The sequence below is a fragment of the Paroedura picta genome, chromosome 1, assembly GCF_049243985.1.
Source record: "Paroedura picta isolate Pp20150507F chromosome 1, Ppicta_v3.0, whole genome shotgun sequence".
In the NCBI taxonomy this organism is placed as follows: domain Eukaryota; kingdom Metazoa; phylum Chordata; class Lepidosauria; order Squamata; family Gekkonidae; genus Paroedura; species Paroedura picta.
This window is the reverse complement of record NC_135369.1, coordinates 21,217,873-21,238,720: the sequence shown is the minus strand read 5'-3', so window position 1 is coordinate 21,238,720 and position 20,848 is coordinate 21,217,873. Positions and strand designations below refer to the sequence as shown.

General features: G+C 48.6%; 2 protein-coding genes and 1 long non-coding RNA gene across 4 annotated transcripts in view; 1 reads left to right on the top strand and 2 right to left on the bottom strand.

Moving 5' to 3' along the window:
* Nucleotides 1–209: 209 nt before the first annotated feature.
* EIF1AD (eukaryotic translation initiation factor 1A domain containing) lies at nt 210–4,935 on the bottom strand. 2 transcript variants are annotated; one of them, XM_077325906.1, is made up of 7 exons: nt 4,840–4,913; nt 3,963–4,054; nt 2,789–2,962; nt 2,176–2,284; nt 1,945–2,053; nt 1,026–1,079; nt 210–664 (listed from the first exon to the last, which is right to left on the bottom strand). In XM_077325906.1, the coding sequence occupies exons 3-7, from the start codon at nt 2,873–2,875 to the stop codon at nt 517–519; spliced, it is 507 nt and encodes a 168-aa protein (XP_077182021.1). In that variant the 5' UTR covers nt 2,876–2,962; nt 3,963–4,054; nt 4,840–4,913; the 3' UTR covers nt 210–516. The 2 variants fall into 2 exon arrangements, with proteins under 2 accessions (XP_077182021.1, XP_077182032.1); XM_077325917.1 differs by lacking the exon at nt 2,789–2,962 and having other exon boundaries at nt 4,840–4,935.
* Nucleotides 4,936–4,956: 21 nt separating this feature from the next.
* The window catches only part of LOC143832082 (uncharacterized), a 21,817-nt gene continuing 5,925 nt past the window's right edge, over nt 4,957–20,848 (top strand). Inside the window, exon 1 of the long non-coding RNA XR_013229085.1 lies at nt 4,957–5,012. This is a non-coding gene — a long non-coding RNA (uncharacterized LOC143832082). The remainder of the gene's footprint in view (nt 5,013–20,848) is intronic.
* Nucleotides 11,043–20,848, bottom strand: part of CTSF (cathepsin F) — a 23,301-nt gene continuing 13,495 nt past the window's right edge. The window contains exons 6-14 of the mRNA XM_077325857.1: nt 20,303–20,416; nt 19,094–19,239; nt 17,543–17,639; nt 17,103–17,183; nt 15,976–16,095; nt 15,085–15,149; nt 14,320–14,410; nt 13,841–13,899; nt 11,043–12,784 (exon numbers count right to left, since the gene is read on the bottom strand). Of these exons, the coding sequence (XP_077181972.1) occupies nt 12,710–12,784; nt 13,841–13,899; nt 14,320–14,410; nt 15,085–15,149; nt 15,976–16,095; nt 17,103–17,183; nt 17,543–17,639; nt 19,094–19,239; nt 20,303–20,416 (848 nt within the window). The 3' untranslated portion in view covers nt 11,043–12,709. The remainder of the gene's footprint in view (nt 12,785–13,840; nt 13,900–14,319; nt 14,411–15,084; nt 15,150–15,975; nt 16,096–17,102; nt 17,184–17,542; nt 17,640–19,093; nt 19,240–20,302; nt 20,417–20,848) is intronic.

Sequence of the window (20,848 nt, the reverse complement as noted above, 5' to 3'; positions counted from 1 at the left end):
GGGCAGGGGTAATCAAACTGCGGCCCTCCAGATGTCCAGGGACAACCATTTCCATGAGCGATCACTGGCAAGGGCTCATGGGAACTGTAGTCCATGGACATCTGGAGGAGCCGCAGTTTGACTACCGCTGCTTTAGGGGGCTGGCTGGGTGACTAGCTGCTTGAAGGGTGTGGTCATTTCAGTCGCCCACTCTCACCACGCATGACCACTTCTTGGGCTGGACCCCGTTTTTATTAAATAAGGCAAAAAGGAGGCAGGAGAAATGAACTGGGACGATAACAGCAAAAGCGTCCAGGCCAGGCCAGAGCAAAGCACTCTTGGAGAAGGGGGCTTCAGGTAGGGAAAAGGCTGCCCAGTGTTGTAGAGTGTCCATTCCGTCCACAACAGCTAGTCCAAGTTCCAGCATGGCTTGGCCTTCCTGGGAGAAGACCCCTCTGTCCAAGAATGACAGTCCGCAGGAAGAGGCAGGAACGTCCGGAGGTCCAGCCTGGCCTCTGCTGCCAGCACCACGCCCAGTCACTTCTCCTCCTCCTCCTCCGAATCGCTGCTGTCCTCGCTCTCTGTGTAGCCGTAATTCACGCGGTTTGTGTTCACAAACAAGTCGCTGTCGTCGTCCTCGGAGTCGTCCTCCCCTACAGAACGTGGGGGGCTTTGTGCTCCTTCCCTGTTGGGGACAGTTAAAAACCATTTTGCATAAGGCCTGCTTCTGTTAAAAGGGCAGAAACTCTCTCTCTTTTTTTTAAAGAGCAACTTGTTTTGAAGGATTCCAATAGGAAACCGGAGCTCTAGCAGGGACTGCCAGCTGCCAAGCCCTTGCTTCTCTGGCCTGAAGGCTTCCAGCTCCCAGGCCCATGGACTTCCCATCAGAATACTAGAGACAAAAGGTCACCACCAACCCAAACTCTGCTCCACCTGGATCCTGTGTAGGCTTTTGGAAGCTGTGACACCAACTCCCAGTTTCTAGCCATGGCAGGGGACTCAAGACATTTCTTTGCTCCCAACCCAACCTTGACCCAAAACCTTACCTGTCTTTAGCGCTGCTCTGAGTTTCTGAAGCATCAGATAAGAAGGCAGTAGGCCTGCAGAAATTTTGAAAAAATGGGAGAGGTAGTGGGACATACTGCAATATTCGTGTCTCGTGGCACCTTTAAAAGACCAATATTTCCAGCTTTAAATCACAGCTTTAACTGTGAGTGCTGGCTACCAAGTCCCCTGCTTGCTCAGAAATGCAGACCCCTTATATCCCAGAAAAAGCAGAGAGCCTCCTGTGGTGCAAAGTGGTAATGCAGCAGACATGCAGTCTGAAAGCTCTGCCCATGAGGCTGGGAGTTTGATCCCAGCAGCCGGCTCAAGGTTGACTCAGCCTTCCATCCTTCCGAGGTTGGTAAAATGAGTACCCAATTTGCTGGGGGGTAAACGGTAATGACTGGGGAAGGCACTGGCAAACCACCCCGTATTGAGTCTGCCATGAAAACGCTGGAGGGCGTCACCCCAAGGGTCAGACATGACCCAGTGCTTGCACAGGGGATACCTTTACCTTATGAGCCTCTTGTAGCTGCCATGAAAACACTAAAGGGCCCCAAGGGTCAGACATGACTCGGTGCTTGCACAGGGGATACCTTTACCTTTTAAGGATGCAAAGGTACAATGCAAAATGTAATCCATTTAGACAAAGACAAAAAGCTTTGGGCCATGTTGGGAAATACTGGTGGGGTTTGTAAGGCCAGCCAAAGCAACCACAAGTCAGAACTGGGTAGGGAAGGCCTCTGCAACAGATGGGCTGTTCACAGGCCCGGAATCAGCCAACAAGGACAGATCCAGCTCTGCAATGGCAACAGTCATGGGAAGTAGGGGCTCCAAATTTGACCAGGTGCACTGACTTAAATTCCCCTTCCTTCAAGCTAGTCCGAGAGGAGAAAACTGATTCCCCCCCTTCCCACTTACCAGTACCCTTCCTTCTTCAGGTAGCAAATGTGATCCTTGTACAGCACAAAGCTGATTTCTGCTTTTACTTTCTCCCCTTCTTCTATGGGATCCACCAGCAGAAAGTCACCTAAGACAGGGCAGATGTTGTTGGGACAGGCTATTTTGGCATGGGTGGGGGAAGGCAAGGTTAAGCAACTGAGAACCTCCCTCCCACACACACACACACACACAACTGCGTCCCACACCAACCTCTCTTGATCCAAATGTTCTTGCGGAATTTGGTGGGCATGCTCACAAGGAACCTGGCCCCTTCCGGCGTCTCAACCTCATGGAGGTTATTGCCTGGAGTCCCCAGCACCTGCAAGAGACCAAGGAGAAATGGTCCATAAGAGTCAGTGCAATACAGTAGCTAAGAGTGGGCAGCCAAATCGGGGAAGCCCTGTTTTGAACTCTCTGCCACTGAAGGTGACCTTAGGCAAGCTGTGTTCTCTCAAGCTTTATCCCTCATCTGGAGTGACATGGTGGCTACCTTAAAGGGCTGTCGTACAAAGGTAATATGCATGGAGCACAGCAGTTAAAAACAGCTGTATGATATAAGCATGATAATTACAAAAGGCTGGATTTAAATGAAGAGTGAGCAGATGGAGCTGTTTTCCTCGTCGTCACCCCCTCCCCCCATTTCACCAGTCCTTGAAATCTCCAAACACCTTTCTCTGACGATTATAGAAAATGAATGGACAAAAAGCGATGGATGCCAGGGAGACTGCAGTAAGGAAGGGGGCCCAGGTGCCATCACACCCTCCTTGCTCTAGCATCAGCAGAGCCAGCCCCGGCTACCCAGGCTAGGGCACTCCATTCTCACCCGGACAATTTGCTGCTGCTCTGAAGGCACCACATATTCCTCCAAGACTTCCTTCACCACATGTTTGCGCTTTGTGGCTTGGGACATGCTGTTCAGTTAGCCCTGGGGAATGGAATCCCTGTTGACTGCATGAGGTGAGAAATAGCTTTCTGGACGTGCTTGTGCTTTGGGAGGCTGCAAGTCAGAAGAATTAAGGCAACAAGTTAGAAGAGTGAAGTGAGTAGCAATGGAGACCCTTCAGATGTCCAAATGGCAGAAAGCATGCTGCCTAGCGGTTAGAACATGGGAGTGGGTGGCACACCTATTATCACATACTTTTGGTGTAGTGAGCCAGTTTGGTGTAGTGGTTAGAGTGCGGACTTCTAATCTGGCATGCCGGGTTCGATTCTGCACTCCCCCACATGCAGCCAGCTGGGTGACCTTGGGCTCCCCACGGCACTGGTAAAACTGTTCTGACCGAGCAGTGATATCAGGGCTCTCTCAGCCTCACCCACCCCACAGGGTGTCTGTTGTGGGGAGAGGAATGGGAAGGCGACTGTAAGCCGCTTTGAGCCTCCTTCGGGGAGAGAAAAGTGGCATATAAGAACCAACTCTTCTTCCTTTGTTCATGAGGCCAACAGTGCTTCATTATTGGCAACTCCAGAGCCTTCTAGAGTTCCACAAACCAAATTGTTTGAAGTCCAGGGACTGGTGGTCATCAAAGCTCTATACCACCCCACCTCTCCTTATCCAAATCTTATGAAACTGTCAGCATTGCTTACTGGATGTCTCATGCTATTGATTGCATTGGTTTAGAATGCATAATCTGCCCTGAGTTTCATAAGAAAGGCAATTATAAATGTAAATACAATAAAATAACAAGGACGGTCCAAAAAAGAACTTTTCCTTGAAGGGAAAAGAGACTTCAAATGCAGATAAAGGTCTATCACTACAAACTCTTCGGAGGCAGTACAGATGCGGGAAACCAACAACAGAGGAGGCCTCTGGCCTTCATGTTTTCCCCAGTTATTTGTCTCCAGTTACTGGTAGCGCCTCAGTACACTTAGCCATTTAGCCAGTGAAGAAATCTGCCTGCCGGATCTTACAAGTTGAAGAAGGATCAGTCAGTTCTGACTTATCCTCCTGTAAGAAATGGGCAGATGTTCCACAAGTTTGAGGTCTCAGAAAAGCAGACCTGTTTCCAGGGACAGCCAAGGTCATCTGAGTTCAGGGGCTGTGGATCCAGCGTTGATTTCACTCTCTGGGACATTCACAAGTTGGAAAAAGCTGAAAGATTGTTAGGTGGGGTGAGAGAGGAAGCATGTGATTTACCACAGCCAGATCATTCTCTGCAAGTGATCCCCTCCCCCTTTCCTACTAACATGACTGCAACATCCTGAGCATTTCAGTTCATTTTCTAACATTTTTAACTCTAGGACACTTTACTGGATCAGGCCAAGGGCTCCCTTAGTCATAGCTGAGCACTCCACTTATAAGGGTAGCTAGATGTCTCTTGGAAGCTCCCTAGCAAGTCAGCCAGCATCAGGGAGCAGAGTTAAACACTTTCTATGAACATTTACCTATGAAGGTGAATAGCCAGTGATGATCTATCATGCCTAAGCTCATGGCTATCACCCCAGCCTAGCCCAATCAACCCCACAGGCCATTCACGCAGCACGTGGATTAAAAAAAAACATCACCTTTATTTAACTTGTTTTGAATCTAAGCATACATATCTGCTTTAAGTGCCAGGTTTCAAAGAGTTTCAAGGATATCATCTACACCTTACCAAACCTTTCTAAAGTAGGCAAAATTTTATTATCCCATTGGCTGCCAAACTTCCAGGTGGGGCCTGGTGTTCTCCTGGGATTACTTCAGAAGGCACCAGCTCCGGAGTACCTTCCCTTCCCAAACTCTCCTCTCCCCAGGTTCGGCCCCTAAATCTCCCGGAGTTTCGGATTTCCGCAAAGAGAGGCCAGGATTTCTGCACAGTGTGTATTTTTAATCCCGTTCCTCCTGAACTCCACCATTGTATCCTATCCTGCCCAGCCCAGTCCCTCCTTTGCGGTTACCTGCTCGGGAAACTGCACCGTCTCCCTTTGCCTGAAGCACGAGAAACAGGCACTTCCTGCTTCCGGCCCCGTAGGATCAATTTCCGGGTACACCACTCTAACATCTCCCCTAACCCCGAAGTGCCCAGCCGAGAATCGTTCCGCCCCGATTGCAGTCCTGTTCTTGTTACAAGGTATAGCGGCTTTATCGTCATTCTCTTGACCCTCCGTTGTTATTGATATTGTTATTTTCCGAAAGTGAATTGCTCAACAGTTACTGCTGGGGTCTCTGCTCAGTCCGGGTTGTCTCCCGCTGTTACAAATGATCTCCAGGCGACCAAGATCAGTTCCCCTGGAGGAATAGGATGCCGTGGAGGATGGGCTCTATGGCAGAACACCCTCCCTGCTCAGGTCCCTCCCCAGGCTCCATCCCCAAATCTCCATGTATTTCCCGACCCAAAGTTGGCAATCCTAGCAATGGTATAACCTAATCTCTTTTGTCTTAGGGGGACATATGTTGGGGTTTTTAAGTAGAGGCTACAGATTCATCTGACAGAAATGCGGATTGTATGAACTTAGGTAGATCGTGAGGGGGGGGGGGCAGGAAGGGATGTGTCAGTGTTTCTCTCTTGTGACCCCCTCTTGCATAACCATGGAATTGCTGAATGCCATTGTGGGATAGTAGATGAATTCCCTCCAGGCTAGGCTGGATTCTGGAGATTTTTGGTGTGTGGGGGGATCACTTGGGCATGAAATTGGGGTCACTGTGGGTGGGCAAGTTGTTGTGAGTTCCTGCATTGTGCAGGGGTTTGGACTAGATGACCCTGGAGGCCCCTTCATACTCTATGATCCTATGAGTCTATATGTCTGGTGGAAGATGTCTAGATATCATGCTTGCAGGACACTAAAACAAAAAAACACCCAACTCAAATAGTTTTCAATTAGTATATGAAGCTACTTTATACTGAGACAAATCGTAGGTCTCCACTGCCAAATCTCTAGAGCAGGGGTAGCCAAACTGCGGCCCTCCAGATGTCCATGGACTACAAGTCCCGTGAGCCCCTGCTAGCGAATGCTGGCAGGGGCTCATGGGAATTGTAGTCCATGGACATCTGGAGGGCCGCAGTTTGACTACCCCTGCTCTAGAGCTTCCCTGACCTAGAGTTGGGAATCTGTTGTAATTGCAATCAGCCCTGCAGCATTGTTGCCAAGTCATTAAACAGTTAAACTGTACCTATATGCTCACTACTGACACTGAAAGGTCACTACTGGGATTTCAGGGACTTCAGAAGAAGAAGAAGAAGAGTTGGTCCTTATATGCCGCTTTTCCCTACCCGAAGGAGGCTCAAAGCGGCTTACAGTCGCCTTCCCATTCCTCTCCCCACAACAGACACCCTGTGAGGTGGGTGAGGCTAAGAGAGCCCTGAGATTACTGCTCGGTCAGAACAGTTTTATCAGTGCCGTGGCGAGACCAAGGTCACCCAGCTGGTTGCATGTGGGCGAGTGCAGAATCGAACCTGGCATGCCAGATTAGAAGTCTGCACTCCTAACCACTACACCAAACTGGCTCTTCAAGCCATGTGGAATGAAAATTACCAGGCACATATGCCTGGAAAATCCCTTTGTTTAAGTTGGGGCACTTCCTACTTCCTGTTCTTCAAAAAGACAAGGATCTGCACCTTGCTAGGAGGAAGGCTCCTTCATTACTTATCAGCGCTCTCTATTTGCTGTGTAGGTATGTAGCCCTGCTTGCAGCCCAGCCATAGGGGCATGCAGTGTCTTTCTTTGTAACTACTTTCTAAACTTTTGTGCACTGCTTCAGTGAGTTGACTGAAGCAAATGAATATGATATATATTCATATATTATCTTTCTAGTAAAGATTATTCCTTTTAAACCTCAAAGCACTGTGGGTCTGGATCTGTGCCTAATCCACAAAAGGTAACCTTTGCCAATGCTCTGCAAAAACTCTGCGACTCTTACTTTTCTGGGGAGACTAAAGGCCAAGTCTAGTCAAAAAAGTCCTAACAAATTATGCCAGGCTGCTGCTGATTCGGCTGGCTAAGCTGATCAAGAATAAATGACTGTTTGGGTTGCTCTCTCATGAGTAACGGAGTAGGAGTCTGTGATATTGAATGTAGTAGGAGCTCTGCTCGTGAATCCTGCTACTCTGTCCTTGCGCCTCCTGCCAGAAGAGCGGCAGCAATACCAGATGAAGCAACAGCAAGAGAAATTACCCTTTATGGCAAACTATGGCCAGAATGAGACATATAACAAATGTCGTCTCCCACCTTTCTCCCCAAAGAAGACCCAAAGCCACTTGCATTGTTCTTCCATCCTCCAGTTCATCTTCACAACAACTCTGTGAGGTAGGCCTAGCTGAGAGGGGTGACTGGTCCAGTGTCACCAGGCAACCTTCCAGCGCAGCATCAGGGTTTAAACCCAGGTCTCGCAGCATCTCTCTATAACCACTACAGCGCACAGGCTGTGACAGCTACGGGAAGCTGTTATGACTCCTTGGTTTTGTTAGAGGAGATCCCACCCTCCCTGTCTGTACAGCCTGTCCTTGTTGGCTTGTCAGATAATCTGTGCCACGATTTTGGGGCACTGCAGTTCGCACAATCATCCTGAAGTCAGTGGCTGAGATTTCTGGCTTTATTTTCTAGTGAGTTAGGCCTGCCACGGAAGGGGATACAATATAGCCTGGTCTTGTCAGGTCCAGAAAGCGAAGAAAGGTTGGTGCTTGGAAGGGAGGCCCCCAAGGAAGGCTCTGGAGAGGCCACCTCTGCTTCTCACCGGCCTCCAAGGGCCCTTGCTGAGGTTGCTGGAAGTCATCAGCAGACAGCTGCAGCCAGCTAAGGCAGGAATTTGTGTGTGTGTGGGGGGGGGGGGGATTACGCACACTGCCCTGGCCAGGATATTCCAATTTCTCTTCATAATTGTCAAAGCAGAGCCCCCAAATCATTCAGAAGGCTGTGGCCCAATGTCTAGGTTCCTGGCTTCATTTTGGGGTGAGTTATGCCTTTCAATGTGAATAGCTTTGTGGGGGAAGGGAGAGAGCAGAGACAACTTGGACCAGTGATCTGAATTCCACATGCCTGGCTTTATTTTGGGGATTAATTGTTCCTTCAACCGCCGATGCCCCAAGCAAAGGACATAGAGTGATTATGCCAGTCCGGATGATCTAATCCCCTTCATGTTTGGCACTGCAATGTCCGGGGCCATTCTGAAAGCTGATTTTGAGGCTGCTGGCTTTGTGGGCTGAGGAATGACATGTACCACGGACAGACAACTCTTTATTATAGTTATGTTGTATTACATCTCTATAAAAGGTAAAGGTATCCCCTGTGCAAGCACCGAGTCACGTCTGACCCTTGGGGTGACGCCCTCCAGCGTTTTCATGGCAGACTCGGTACGGGGTGGTTTGCCAGTACCTTCCCCAGCCATTACCGTTTACCCCCCCCCTCCGCCAGCAAGCTGGGTACTCATTTTACCGACCTCAGAAGGATGGAAGGCTGAGTCAACCTTGAGCCGGCTGCTGGGATTGAACTCCCAGCCTCATGGGCAGAGCTTTCAGACTGCATGTCAGCTGCCTTACCACTCTGCGCCACAAGAGGCTCTATTACATCCCTATAATGACTGCCAACTTTATTAAATTAGATCTGTGGCAGCAATCCTAGAACAGATAAGAACATCCATTGTTTTTTTTAAATAGGTGAATTGTGCAATCTAGTGATCCCCAACCTGTGGGCTGCGGACCACATGTGGTCCTTCGACTAACTGGAGGTGGGCCCCGAAGGACGCCTTCTCTCCCCCCCCCCGGCCCTTTACTTCATCCCCCCCAGCCCTTTACAACACACTTCATTGTTGTGGCATGTCTGTATCTTATTTTGAAGGGATGTTTAAACATTACCATGGCGATCACAGAGTGCTAGGGCAGTGGTTGAGAGTAGAGGAGTAAACTACCCCCCCCCACCGGGCCTCAGTAAAAGGCATTGAGTGGTCCCCGGTGATGAAAAGGTTGGGGACCATTGGTGCAACCCATCATCACTTATTTTAAAGGCCTGTAGCCGGAAGCCGACTTCATTCAGAACCATCTTTCATCCCACATTAATCAAATCCAAGATAAAGTCTGAGCTGGATGACCCAGGCCAGACTGATCTCACCAGGTTTTAGAAGCCAAGACAGCCTTTCTCAACCTTTTTTACCATTGAGAAAACCCTGAAACATTCTTCAGGCTTCGAGAAACTCTAGAAGTGGCGCAATTGTGCAGAATATGGTTGGGAAGCAGAGCTGTGGACATGACCACCTGGGAGCCCTACTTTCCCACCCCCTCCAGGCCCCTCATTGGCCATTTGGGGAGGAGGGGGTGGGTAATCATGGTCACCACCAGATCATGGTCACCACATTTTAAAAATATATTTAAAAATTAATTCCCACCCATTCAAGAAACCCTTCCAGGGTTGCCAAGAAGCCCCAGGGTTTCACAAAACCCTGGTTGAGAAGCTAGAGCTAAGCAGAGCCAGCTCTGGTTAGTACTCGGATGGGAGACCACCAAGGAAATCCAGGCTTGCGACAGAGGCAGGCAGCAGCAAACCATCTCTGTTAGCCTGTTGCCATGAAAACAATTTGGTGATCCAAGGAAGTCAGCATGGATTTGTCTCCAACAGGTCCTGCCAGACCAACCTGGTTTCCTTTTTTGACCAAGTAACAGGTTTGCTGGATCAGGGAAATTCGGTTGATGTCATTTACTTGGATTTTAGTAAAGCTTTTGACAAGGTTTCCCATGATGTTCTGATGGATAAGTTGAAGGACTGCAATCTGGATTTTCAGATAGTTAGGTGGATAGGTAATTGGTTAGAGAACCGCACTCAAAGAGTTGATGTCAATGGTGTTTCATCAGACTGGAGAGAGGTGAGTAGCGGGGTACCTCAGGGCTCGGTGCTCGGCCCAGTACTTTTTAACATATTTATTAATGATCTAGATGAGGGGGTGGAGGGACTACTCATCAAGTTTGCAGATGACACCAAATTGGGAGGACTGGCAAATACTCCGGAAGATAGAGACAGAGTTCAACGAGATCTGAACACAATGGAAAAATGGGCAAATGAGAACAAGATGCAATTTAATAAAGATAAGTGTAAAGTTCTGCATCTGGGTCAGAAAAATGAAAAGCATGCCTACTGGATGGGGGATACGCTTCTAGGTAGCACTGTGTGTGAACGAGACCTTGGGGTACTTGTGGACTGTAAACTAAACATGAGCAGGCAGTGTGATGCAGCGGTAAAAAAGGCAAATGCCATTTTGGGCTGTATCAACAGGGGCATCACATCAAAATCACAAGATGTCATAGTCCCATTGTATACGGCACTGGTCAGACCACACCTGGAGTACTGTGTGCAGTTCTGGAGGCCTCACTTCAAGAAGGACGTAGATAAAATTGAAAGGGTACAGAGGAGAGCGACGAAGATGATCTGGGGCCAAGGGACCAAGCCCTATGAAGATAGGTTGAGGGACTTGGGAATGTTCAGCCTGGAGAAAAGGAAGTTGAGAGGGGACATGATAGCCCTCTTTAAGTATTTGAAAGGTTGTCACTTGGAGGAGGGCAGAATGCTGTTTCTGCTGGCTGCAGAGGAGAGGACACGCAGTAATGGGTTTAAACTTCAAGTACAACGATATAGGCTAGATATCAGGAAAAAGTTTTTCACAGTCAGAGTAGTTCAGCAGTGGAATAGGCTGCCTAAGGAGGTGGTGAGCTCCCCCTCACTGGCAGTCTTCAAGCAAAGGCTGGATACCCACTTTTCTTGGATGCTTTAGGATGCTTAGGGCTGATCCTGCGTTGAGCAGGGGGTTGGACTAGATGGCCTGTATGGCCCCTTCCAACTCTATGATTCTATGATTCTATGAAAACCCCATGAGGCAGCTGGGACCTGAGAATGCTTGACACACAAGATAAACATTAAGTGACTTCCACTGGCTGCAGGAAAACGCTATTGGGAAGCACGGTGGATAAAGCTGCTTCAGGAACCAGGCTGGCCCAGCAGAGGAGATAGTGTAAACACCTCCACACACAGCATCACCACTCAGGATCCCATAGCAGTTGGGAGACTGAGGTTCACAGGCAGACCAGCTTCAGTAGTCTGACCAAATAACAGCACAGGTGGCCCCACCCCCGCCCCATACGCATAAGGCCTCCGGTCACATGACACCACAGACACTGGGCAAGTCTAGGACATTGGCTTTTATTAAAGTGGAACAACAGAAGACCAAGTGCCGTGGCTCAGGACAGGCTAGATCCACAGCATCGAGCAACGAGTCTTTTGGAATTGTCCTCTTCTCGCCCAGGATCCTAGCCACTTCAGCACCGAGCTCAGAGATTTCAGAAAAAGGAAGAAAGGAACAGACTCCAACCTTTGAAGAGGTATCAGGTGAAGCGGAAGGAAACACTTTACGACCGCCCTTTGTAACACGTCGTTTCCATAACATTTTCTTTCAGAAACGGAAGAATTAGTGCAGTCACTTAAAGAAAACCCACAGTCCAGTTGAGCCATGTTTATGTTTTAAAAACAACACCAAACCACCAGACCCCAAGCAGGGGGGGCAGGGGAGGGCAAGGCAGAAACATGCACTGCGGCAGCTGGAGCAGTGCTCAGGCCTGGTCACGATGAAGAGATGAGTGGAGAATTGCCCAGCTCCTACACTTCCTTACTGCCCCCCCCCCCCCCACAACAACCAACTGCATGTTAATACTAGGCCTGCAGAACTGGGGTGGGAGGTATTGGAGGTTGGACTCTTAATACTAGAGGCACTACTTCCCAGTGCATTTGGAGGAGAAGCAGCCAACAGTGGAGATGGAGTCCCCTGACTCCAAGTTCCTATGACCTTTTCCTCAAGTCTTTCCAAAGTTCATGTTGGTCTGACCTAACGGAAACAGGACCGCCCCCTTAATCATAGGGGACCTTGCCTTTCAGTGTTGCTACCCAGGGAAAAAAGAGAGATAATTGGGGGGGGGGGAATGTGACAGATAAGAGGTCCCCTTTGCCATTTCTACACAAAGTAGTGTTTGGTTCAGAACAAAGTGGTGCCAGAATTTAATCCCCCTTGAACTCCATAAATGAGGGGATGTTCACTTCCAAACTTATTTATACAGCAAGAACAGGGAATCTAGAAAAGGACCAGGAGAGGTTCTCAAGAGCAGCCAAGCTCAATTTTCAGACACACACAGATGAGGAGGCTGCTTCGTGCAGAGCCAGATCTGGCCCAGACCTTCCGACTGAAAGGCTCTCCTGAGACTCAAGACAAAGCCTTCCCAAACCCTGATATGTAAGATCCTAGGAAGCGGAGATGCCTGGGAGCAGCCGCAGGCAATGAATAAGCCCTGCTGCAGAGCGAGAGGCCTCCCTGGTGTTAAGAAACAACAAATCTTTCTGCCTTCAAATAAATAAAACAGAATTGGGGAAGAAGCAGAACTTGGACTAGCAGAAAATGCAGAACTGGACTAGCTACTTGCAAAGAGAAAGTCTCACTCACTACCACTTATGTCCTCCCTTCCAGACCCCAAAAGTCACCCGACACACAGACACACACCAGAAAGGAATCTACACCTGCTGGGGGAGGGAGAGAGAGGACCTAATACCAGTCCTGCCAGGACCCCCTTAGCTGCCCGCGAGGGATGTAACTCCCTCAGCTCTGCAAGGGAACTGGAGCCAGTGCATTTTAGGGCAAGGGGGGGGGGGGAGAAGAGACCAGATCTTCCCAGCGTGCATCAGACCCATTTTGAAAAGGTGATAGGAAATCCCTTGCTGGGGTAACCGGATCAAGGAAGACTTATCAGTGCCCACATGACGAGTTGGTGGAGGAGAGGATTCTGACACGGAGGAAACGGAGAGGCACCTAGTGCACCACGGCAGAGGTGCACATTGTATTCATGCCACAGACTCGGTTGCCCCGGTACAGGTAATAGTAGCCCTGGAGGAGACAGGAGAAGCAAGACAGTTAGCCATGAAATGTCAGAACACGGATGCAGCCCCTCCCCCATTCTTGCACACCTTGGCAAGGAGCAAAGGTTTTCATGGCTAACATGTATTCCACAGAAGACCAATGCACGCCATGTTCACATTTGTCAGAGCGTTCATTGGTCTTCTGTGTCATATTTGCTGGTTCTCGGAGATATGTGTGATAGACCTTCCCCTTGTGTTGCACCCTTTCACCAGTGAGACAGGAAAATGACTTGGACCCCACAGATGTCTTGGTAGCAGTCCCCCCTCCCACCCCACCCCCACCATGCAAGTATCCTCCCTTTGGATGCCTGGGGCTCAGAATGATACATTAGCTCTCTTTTTTTACTCCTGTTATCCTGTTTCTTCTTCAGTCATGCAGTTATAGTCTAATGTGGGAATTCATCAGGGCTGGGTGTTTAAGACGAGAGAAAGTCATCTTGAAAAACTGACAGGGGCTGTTCTCAGATGATGCAGAAGAGTAGGTTGCAAAGAAATGGCACATGACAATCAAACAGGCACCATCTAGTTCTACAGCAATGGTTCCCAAACATCTGGGGGCTGCCGTCCCCTTGGCTCCCAAGCCACTTTCCCCGCTGAGTGACCTTGGGCTCGCCACAGCACTGATAAAGCTGTTCTGACCAAGCAGTGATATCAGGGCTCTCTCAGCCACACCCACCCCACAGGGTGTCTGTTGTGGAGAGAGGAAAGGGAAGGTGATTGTAAGCCGCTTTGAGACTCCGGGTAGAGAAAAGCGGCATATAAGAACCAACTCTTCTTCTACTTCTAACCCAAAAACTGCACCTAGGACCTCCTGCATGCAAAGGAGGCATTCTACCACACAGGACCAAACTCTCTGAGAAGGCTCTTTCCCCTCTCTGCAGGCGCTTGACTGAAAACTCCTAACTACTGCTTCTTGAGAAGTGGGGATTTGCCTCTCTTCCCTCTATTTCTACTCGTACATCAGTTCCCACTGCAGTGGCAAAGAAGGGGAGGCTAAGAATAAAAAACAGCTGCCGAGACTTGCCTGCTCTCCCCATTCCGTGCCCCAGCTGTTCTTGATAGCCCAGAAGGCTGTCTGGCCACCTGGAGAACAAAAACAGAGAAACACAATAAGGACCAGCAAAGCCTCTTGCCAACTTAATAGGTCACCAAGCAGAACAGCACAGAGACTTCCTGAATCAGAGAGCGGGGTGGGGGCGGGGGCGGTGAGGTGGAGAGGTCAACTTCTGGACACCAAATGACCTTAATTCTAGTAGTCAGTAGTTCACCCTGTACTGCTGGTCATGATTGGAAATAGAGCCCATGTACAAAAATCCAGAAGATCACTACTAAAAATGGTATAGAACAAGAGTTCTCTCTGCAGGACCTTTCCGTTTACTGATTCAGGAGCAACCCCCCAACTGCACCCACTCAAAACAGCTGGATTCGAGTCCAGTAGCATCTTAGAGTCTGACTGGAGACCAGCACGGCTGCCCTGCGAACCCACTCCGAACAGCCACTTACGAGTGCCGTAGCCCACCAGAAGGACTGCATGGTCAATCATCCAGGGATTGCAGAACAGCACGAAGGGATGGGAGACACCTTTCCTGTAGAACTGGAAAGAGAACAGACAGCGAGAGATAACTGTGTACTCGTGCTCCTTTGTTATGCTTTCTGTGTACTTCATATGTCTCTTGTTTTTGTTTGTTTGTTTTGGTAATAATGTTGGTACTAAAAAAAAAAGATAACCAAGCAAATATCATCAGCCCCACACAACTCCTAGTTTCTGGTCCTTTGACCCAATTCTGTATGGTTTTCCGCATGACACAGCCCTGCCTTTCTGACAAGGAATGGAGAGAATCCCTCGGTTTGTAAAAAAAAAATGACCTGGAAGCTATCCATGCCCCTCCACCAAAAAAGGATGCCAACTTGCACAATACATTCCATTAGCAGAATGAGGCTAAAACACAAGCAATATTTTGGAGACACCAGCTGATGCTGAGCCCAGAAGAGCTCTTTTACCACCCCATACCAGAAGGATGAATACTAGTCCAGGTGATCGCTGGAGATTTCCTGGGATTATAACATCTCCAGGTGTGAGAGAAAATGGACCCTTTGGAAGGCGGACTCTATGGCATTATATTCCCCTCCCCTCCCCATTTCCTGCCCTTCATCATCTTCCGCCCCCCAAAATCTCCAGGTATTTCCAAGCTGGAACTTGCAGCCCTGCACTGAATAATGTTCTTCACAGCAGAGAAGCACAGTGTGGTCATCCCTGGGATCCCTCACCTGCATGCCAAAAGCATTCAGCGCGATGGAGATAGGGCCATTCTTCGCCAGCCAGGCAGCAATTTCTGTAATGAACCAAGGTGGAGAAGATTAGGCACAAGGCTGTTTGTATGCAGCAGATGTGAAAAGAAGGAACGGGGGTTAGAATCATAGAATTACAGAGATGGAAGGGACCTCCAGGGTCATCTAGTCCAACCCCCTGCGCTATGCAGGACACTCCCAACCCTTTCGCTCATCCACTGTAACCTGCCATCTCCTTGAATCTTCACAGAATCAGCCTCTCCGTCAGATGCTATCCAGCTTCTGTTTAAAAATCTCCTAAGATGGAGAACCCACCACCTCCTGAGGAAGCCTGTTCCACTGAGAAACTGCTCTGTCAGGAACTTCTTCTGGATGTTTACATGGAATTTCTTTTGAATTAATTTCATCCCATTGGTTCTGGTCCGTTCCTCCGGGGCAAGAGAGAACTCTGCTCCATCCACTACATGGCAGCCTTATAGGTTACTCCTAAAGGATGTACTGGAATCTACAGTCCTTCAAAATACTTTCATTACTACCGTTTTCCTCAAGTTTCCAGCTTTTGCATATGCATAGATGTTTGCCTTCATTAAATTCTGCCTGACATTACTAGATCTGTGCATGCCTCAGCATACTTACCGTCTCAGCCATGCTCACATTGGCGACGTGCTGATTTTTACAAAAAGAATTCCCAAGATGCCTCTCAGTACAAAAGGGCCTGTCTCAAACTACTTTAGTCTTTTAGGAAAAGGACATCTACAGGGCATAGAGGATACTGAGGCAGCTGCATGGTCCCCCGGCCCCCTTTCCATATGCCAAGGGTCCAAATGTTCGGTGTAACCCCTCCCCCACGTAAACATCCAAGACACGCACCGTTTTCATCCCGGGAGATGGCCACAGAGCTATTGATGTAAACGGCCACCTTGTCCTTTGAGAAGCCACACTTCTGTGCATAACCCTCGTAGCTGTAGTCACCTTCTGTTTCTAGGCCACCTGGAACGGGGAAGGGGAGGGGACAGGAAGGCCACAAACTTTTTACTTAGTAAGGTAACTGGGGAGAAAGAAGAGGGGCTAAGACAGTAGTCCCCAAAGTGACTACGTTTAAGATGCCCGGTTGTTTGAGCTTATGTGTGCATTTGTGTTTTTAATGCTGTCAGGCTGCTTCCAGCGTATGGAAGCCCAATGAATGAATGTTCTCCAACATGTCCCGTCCTTAGCAGCCTGGCTCAGGGCTTGCCAACGGAGGGCCGTGGCTTCCTTGATTGAGTCCACCCATCTCCTGTTGGGTCTTCCTCTTTTCTTGCTGCCACCAACTTCTCCTATCCTTATTGTCTTTCCCAGAGACTCCTGTCTTCTCAGGGGAGTGACCATGTTCACTTGAAGCAGGACAGAGTTTGAGCCCAAGGGCTTCTTTAATTACTTGTAATTACTATTTACTAAACTTCTGTAATGCCCTGCCATGATGGCTCAGGGCAGTTTACAGACAATTAAATTTAACCACGATTAAATGCCAATGTAACAACAACATTTTACAATATAAGGACATAGCAGAAAACATAAGTAGTCAGTTCAGCAGTGTTTAAGTTGTAGCAGCTTCCAGATTATTCACTGCCAGGTTTAATTTCTGGGTGTAAGGTGCATTTAAGCCATAGCAGCTTCCAGATTATTCACTGCCAGGTTTAATTTCTGGGTGGGCGTGCAGGCCCACGACTTCAGAATTAAATTGTGTTGGTCTTAAAGATGCCATTGGGCTCAAACTTCGTTCTCTTGTCTTCTCAGACTGTCAGCAAAGTCCGATAACCTCAGTTTAATCAGTTTGAGCTCAGAAATTGATTTTTTATATATATAAAGAAGCTAAACTTTGAGCCATTGCAAAAGGGCTAAACAAACAGGCCATATTGTTGTTTCCTAAGATCCCCCAAAGCAAAGCCAAGCTGGACCTCCCCACAAACAGAATACAGCACATGGCATGTAGATATTTTAACTGCAACTAGACTTACCCAGTCTCTCAATGGCCTCGTAAGCATTGGACGGTACCCCTCCGCCACAGGCTTCGTCCAGGGAATCACAGTCCACAAGCTCTGCGGAAGGAGAACCAGCAGTCAGAAACTGAAGCCAAAGCCTATTTGAGAAGTCAACCCATTCCCCTCTTCCGAGTCTCATGTCTAACTTGGCTTCAGGCTCTTAAGAGCAGGAAGGAAATCTCAGCTAGTCATGACCTTCAGATAGATCCTGATTAGCTCCTCAGTGAAGACCGGCCGCATGCATATCACATGAATTTCTCCTTCAAACTCGCACGGAGATCACACTGCAGGAGCCGCTTCAGCCACCAGACCCATCAACAAGGGCCATCCTGAAAGCATGGGTGGTCCAGAGGACATGGTTTAAAGCCAAGGCAAATCCCAGGTGAGGACCCAGGCTGACTTCACAAGCTGCCTACCTTGCTCAGAGAGAGAAACCAGGGAGCCCTTGCGTAGGAACCACTGGCCTTCCACGTTGCCTGTCACAGAAAAAGCCCAGCAGGATCCACAGTCACCCTGCAGTCGTGAAAGGAGAAGAGGGGAGGGCAGTGACTACCCCCAGGTCCATTCCGCACAGTGCTAATGTTGCCAAAGGGTTACCATTATGTAACGCTATTTATTTTTGCGTTATTCACAACGTCGTACACTCTGCAACACTCCCGCAAAAATTGTAGCGATTTTCGGGGAATCCATAAAAGTGGATTCCCCCTAAAAAAAACGCTTGACTCTTGAGAACAACCTGCAACACATCCGAAAAATACATGTGCGTTCTCAAAACAGTGGTAGGAAGCATGTCCCTCCCTAGTCTCTTACACCCGAGCTTCTGGCATCCCAATCGCCATTTATTTCCCTTAAACGGGCCAAAGCAATGAATCAGCAATGCTTCTAAGGCTGAAATCCCTCCACAAGCAATTGTCCGTAAAGTTTCCGAGCACAATACAGCCCCCTGTTCGACACTGCACTAATTTTGGCCAGAAATAGCACTGGGGGAGGTGGGATTTTTTTTTAATTTCAGAACGTGTAAACAAATAAACACCAGCTCCTAAGCCAGCAAAAAAAGGTCTTTCTGATACACTGAATGAACGAATATGCGTTGCTATTGGTCTTTTTATGTTTAAAAAAAAAAACGTTTTTAAAGGGAAACACGAACACAACAGTTAATTGGCTGCTCTCTTTGATTGATGGCCAGGGGAGGGAGGAAGCACGGAAAAATATCGCCTTCTTTGTTGCGATTTCGGCGACACTGGAAACTTGTGCATTATGATAGCAGTGCTAGTGGGAGAGCCTTTTTTTCGATTGAACTGGCTGTGTGCGTTACCGAGACCTGCCGCTTTTGCTTCCAACGCTTTTCAATAGCGCTCAGACTTAGCAAAATGGCCCGTTGTGCGGAATTGCCCCCAGTATCATCTTGACCCCAGAGAGAAGGGAGGGTGTGCAAAAGGACAGCGAGGCAGCCCCAAAACCTTCAAGCCCCAAAAGGTTTTGGCTTGGAATCTCTCTCGATCACCTCCTCCCAAAACTGACCTTCTTAGAAAAAGACCACAGACCCTTTTTCCTGCAGCTGTGCCCTCAACTGTGCAATTCCTTAGTCTAGACGCGGTAGCCTGGTGCCATCTTGTTCTCTTGCTCAGCCCAGGGCAAACAGGGCAGCTGCTGTTTTGGTGAAGGGATTGGTAATTAGGTAGCTGGAACTGATGTTTATTTGCCCATGAAGACTGAGGTGAGAGAGTTTCGTGTGCAGGATAAACTTCTGCCGATGCTGCTCTGCCTGAAGCAGAATTAAATTATCAATGTTTCTACTGCCCTGGGCGTCACGTCTTGGTGGAAGGAGTTTCTTGTTCACCATGACACAAGAGAGGCTCCCTCCTGACTGCTCAGTTACAGGACTGCTTTCCACTGTGGAGACTCAAACCCCAGACAATGCCTGACAATGCAGCTGCCTCTGCAGCAGGGGGAAAAGGGACACAGACCTGGTTCTTCACATCCGTGACAGCCCCATAATCTCTCCAGTCCCACGCGCTAGGGGCTGCGTCGCTGGGGACAGTGGCCAGTTTCATTGGGCGGTGAGGCACCTTGGCCAATAGCGGGTTCAAGTAGGTAGTACGGAACTCCTCCTCTGGAAAGGGACAGAAAAAGGTACGTAGGCCAGAGCTCTCAGCTTGCTGACATCAGGCTTTACGAAAGCAACCCTCCGCCAAATCCAACAAGCTGACAAAGCTGTTCAGTGCTTGACTGTGCAAAAATAAAAGGGGGGTGAGTTTTGTCCTTTGAACACGGAGGACGGATGAAAATAAAGCCTGCGGAACTGCTGAAGCCCTGGGGTGACTATTGTGTTCTGATGCCGACTGGCAGCTCTGGAAGCTTTCGTCGTACCCTTCAGACTGTGCAATTTTTGTTCTTAATTAGAGGACCAGTTGATTTACACTGGAAATGTCTTGTTTCTGAATGGGAATACTGACCTGTGTGTCTTGGCAATGTCTACTTTGACAGATTCTCAATAAAGGTAATTTTCCTAGTTCAGACAACCTGTAATTGTCTAACATGTGACCTGGAAACCCTGAATTCAAACATGTATTCCACACTATGTCGCTACGAGCGTTCTCTGTAGGAAACATGGGAAGAACTCTATCGGCCCAGAGAAACCTCATCTCTTCAACCCTGCTTTCTCCCAGATAATGCACCCCTAGGTTTTTGATGTCATTCTGCCTTCTGCAGCACTTTTTACTAAATTTTAAGAAGAAGAACAGTTGATTCTTATATGCTGCTTTTCTCTACCCGAAGGAGTCTCAAAGCGGCTTAGAGTCGCCTTCCCTTTCCTCTCCCCACAACAGACACCCTGTGAGGTGGGTGAGGCTGAGAGAGCCCTGATATCACTGCTCGGTCAGAACAGCCTTATCAGTGCCCTAGCAGTGCCCAAGGTCACCCAGCTGGCTGCATGTAGGGGAGTGTGGAATCAAACCTTGCTCGCCAGATTAGAAGTCCGCACTCCAAACCACTATACCAAATTGGGTCTCTGATTAACAGTCTGACTGCTTTCAGGCAGACTACAGTGTCCATTGCATGTACGTGGCTTGTCTTTATTGACTGAAGTCAGATAAGAAAGATCTTTTTCAGAGATTCTGAACTGCCAAAGAATTCATCCCACATCAGCCTGAATAGCCCAGCTTAACTTCGTCTACCTGTCAAATCACTAAATTTGGTGACGCCATATTCTGCTGTGCCCTGATCCAGCTCTTGGATGACCTGGGCCTTCTTCAGGTTCTCAGCAAAGATCTGGAAGCGCCTTTCAGTTTCTGCAATGAAGAAACCCAATGGGAACGGTTGAAAATGATTACAATGATTAATAATCCGCATGTTCTACAGCAGGAGTAGTTAACCTGTGGTCCTCCAGATGTCCATGGACTAGTATTCCATGGACATCTGTAGGACCACAGGTTGACTACCCCTGTTCTACAGCATGTGGAGTGCTTCAGCATTATTTATCTCTGTCAACAGTGGAGTATGAGGTCATGGGGCACAGCAAGTTGAAGGAAGACAAGACACTGTGCCAGGAAGTAGAACAGAACAAAACTCCTCTGTCCTTCAAACTCAAGAACGCGTCTGATCCCAAATGCTCTTACAAAACTTCCATGGGATTGAGACAGCCTAGGAGAAAGGAGTTTTGGGGAGGAATCCCTTGGTTCTCCCAGCGGCCTCCTTGTCTTATTATTTTGAGTGTCCTTATC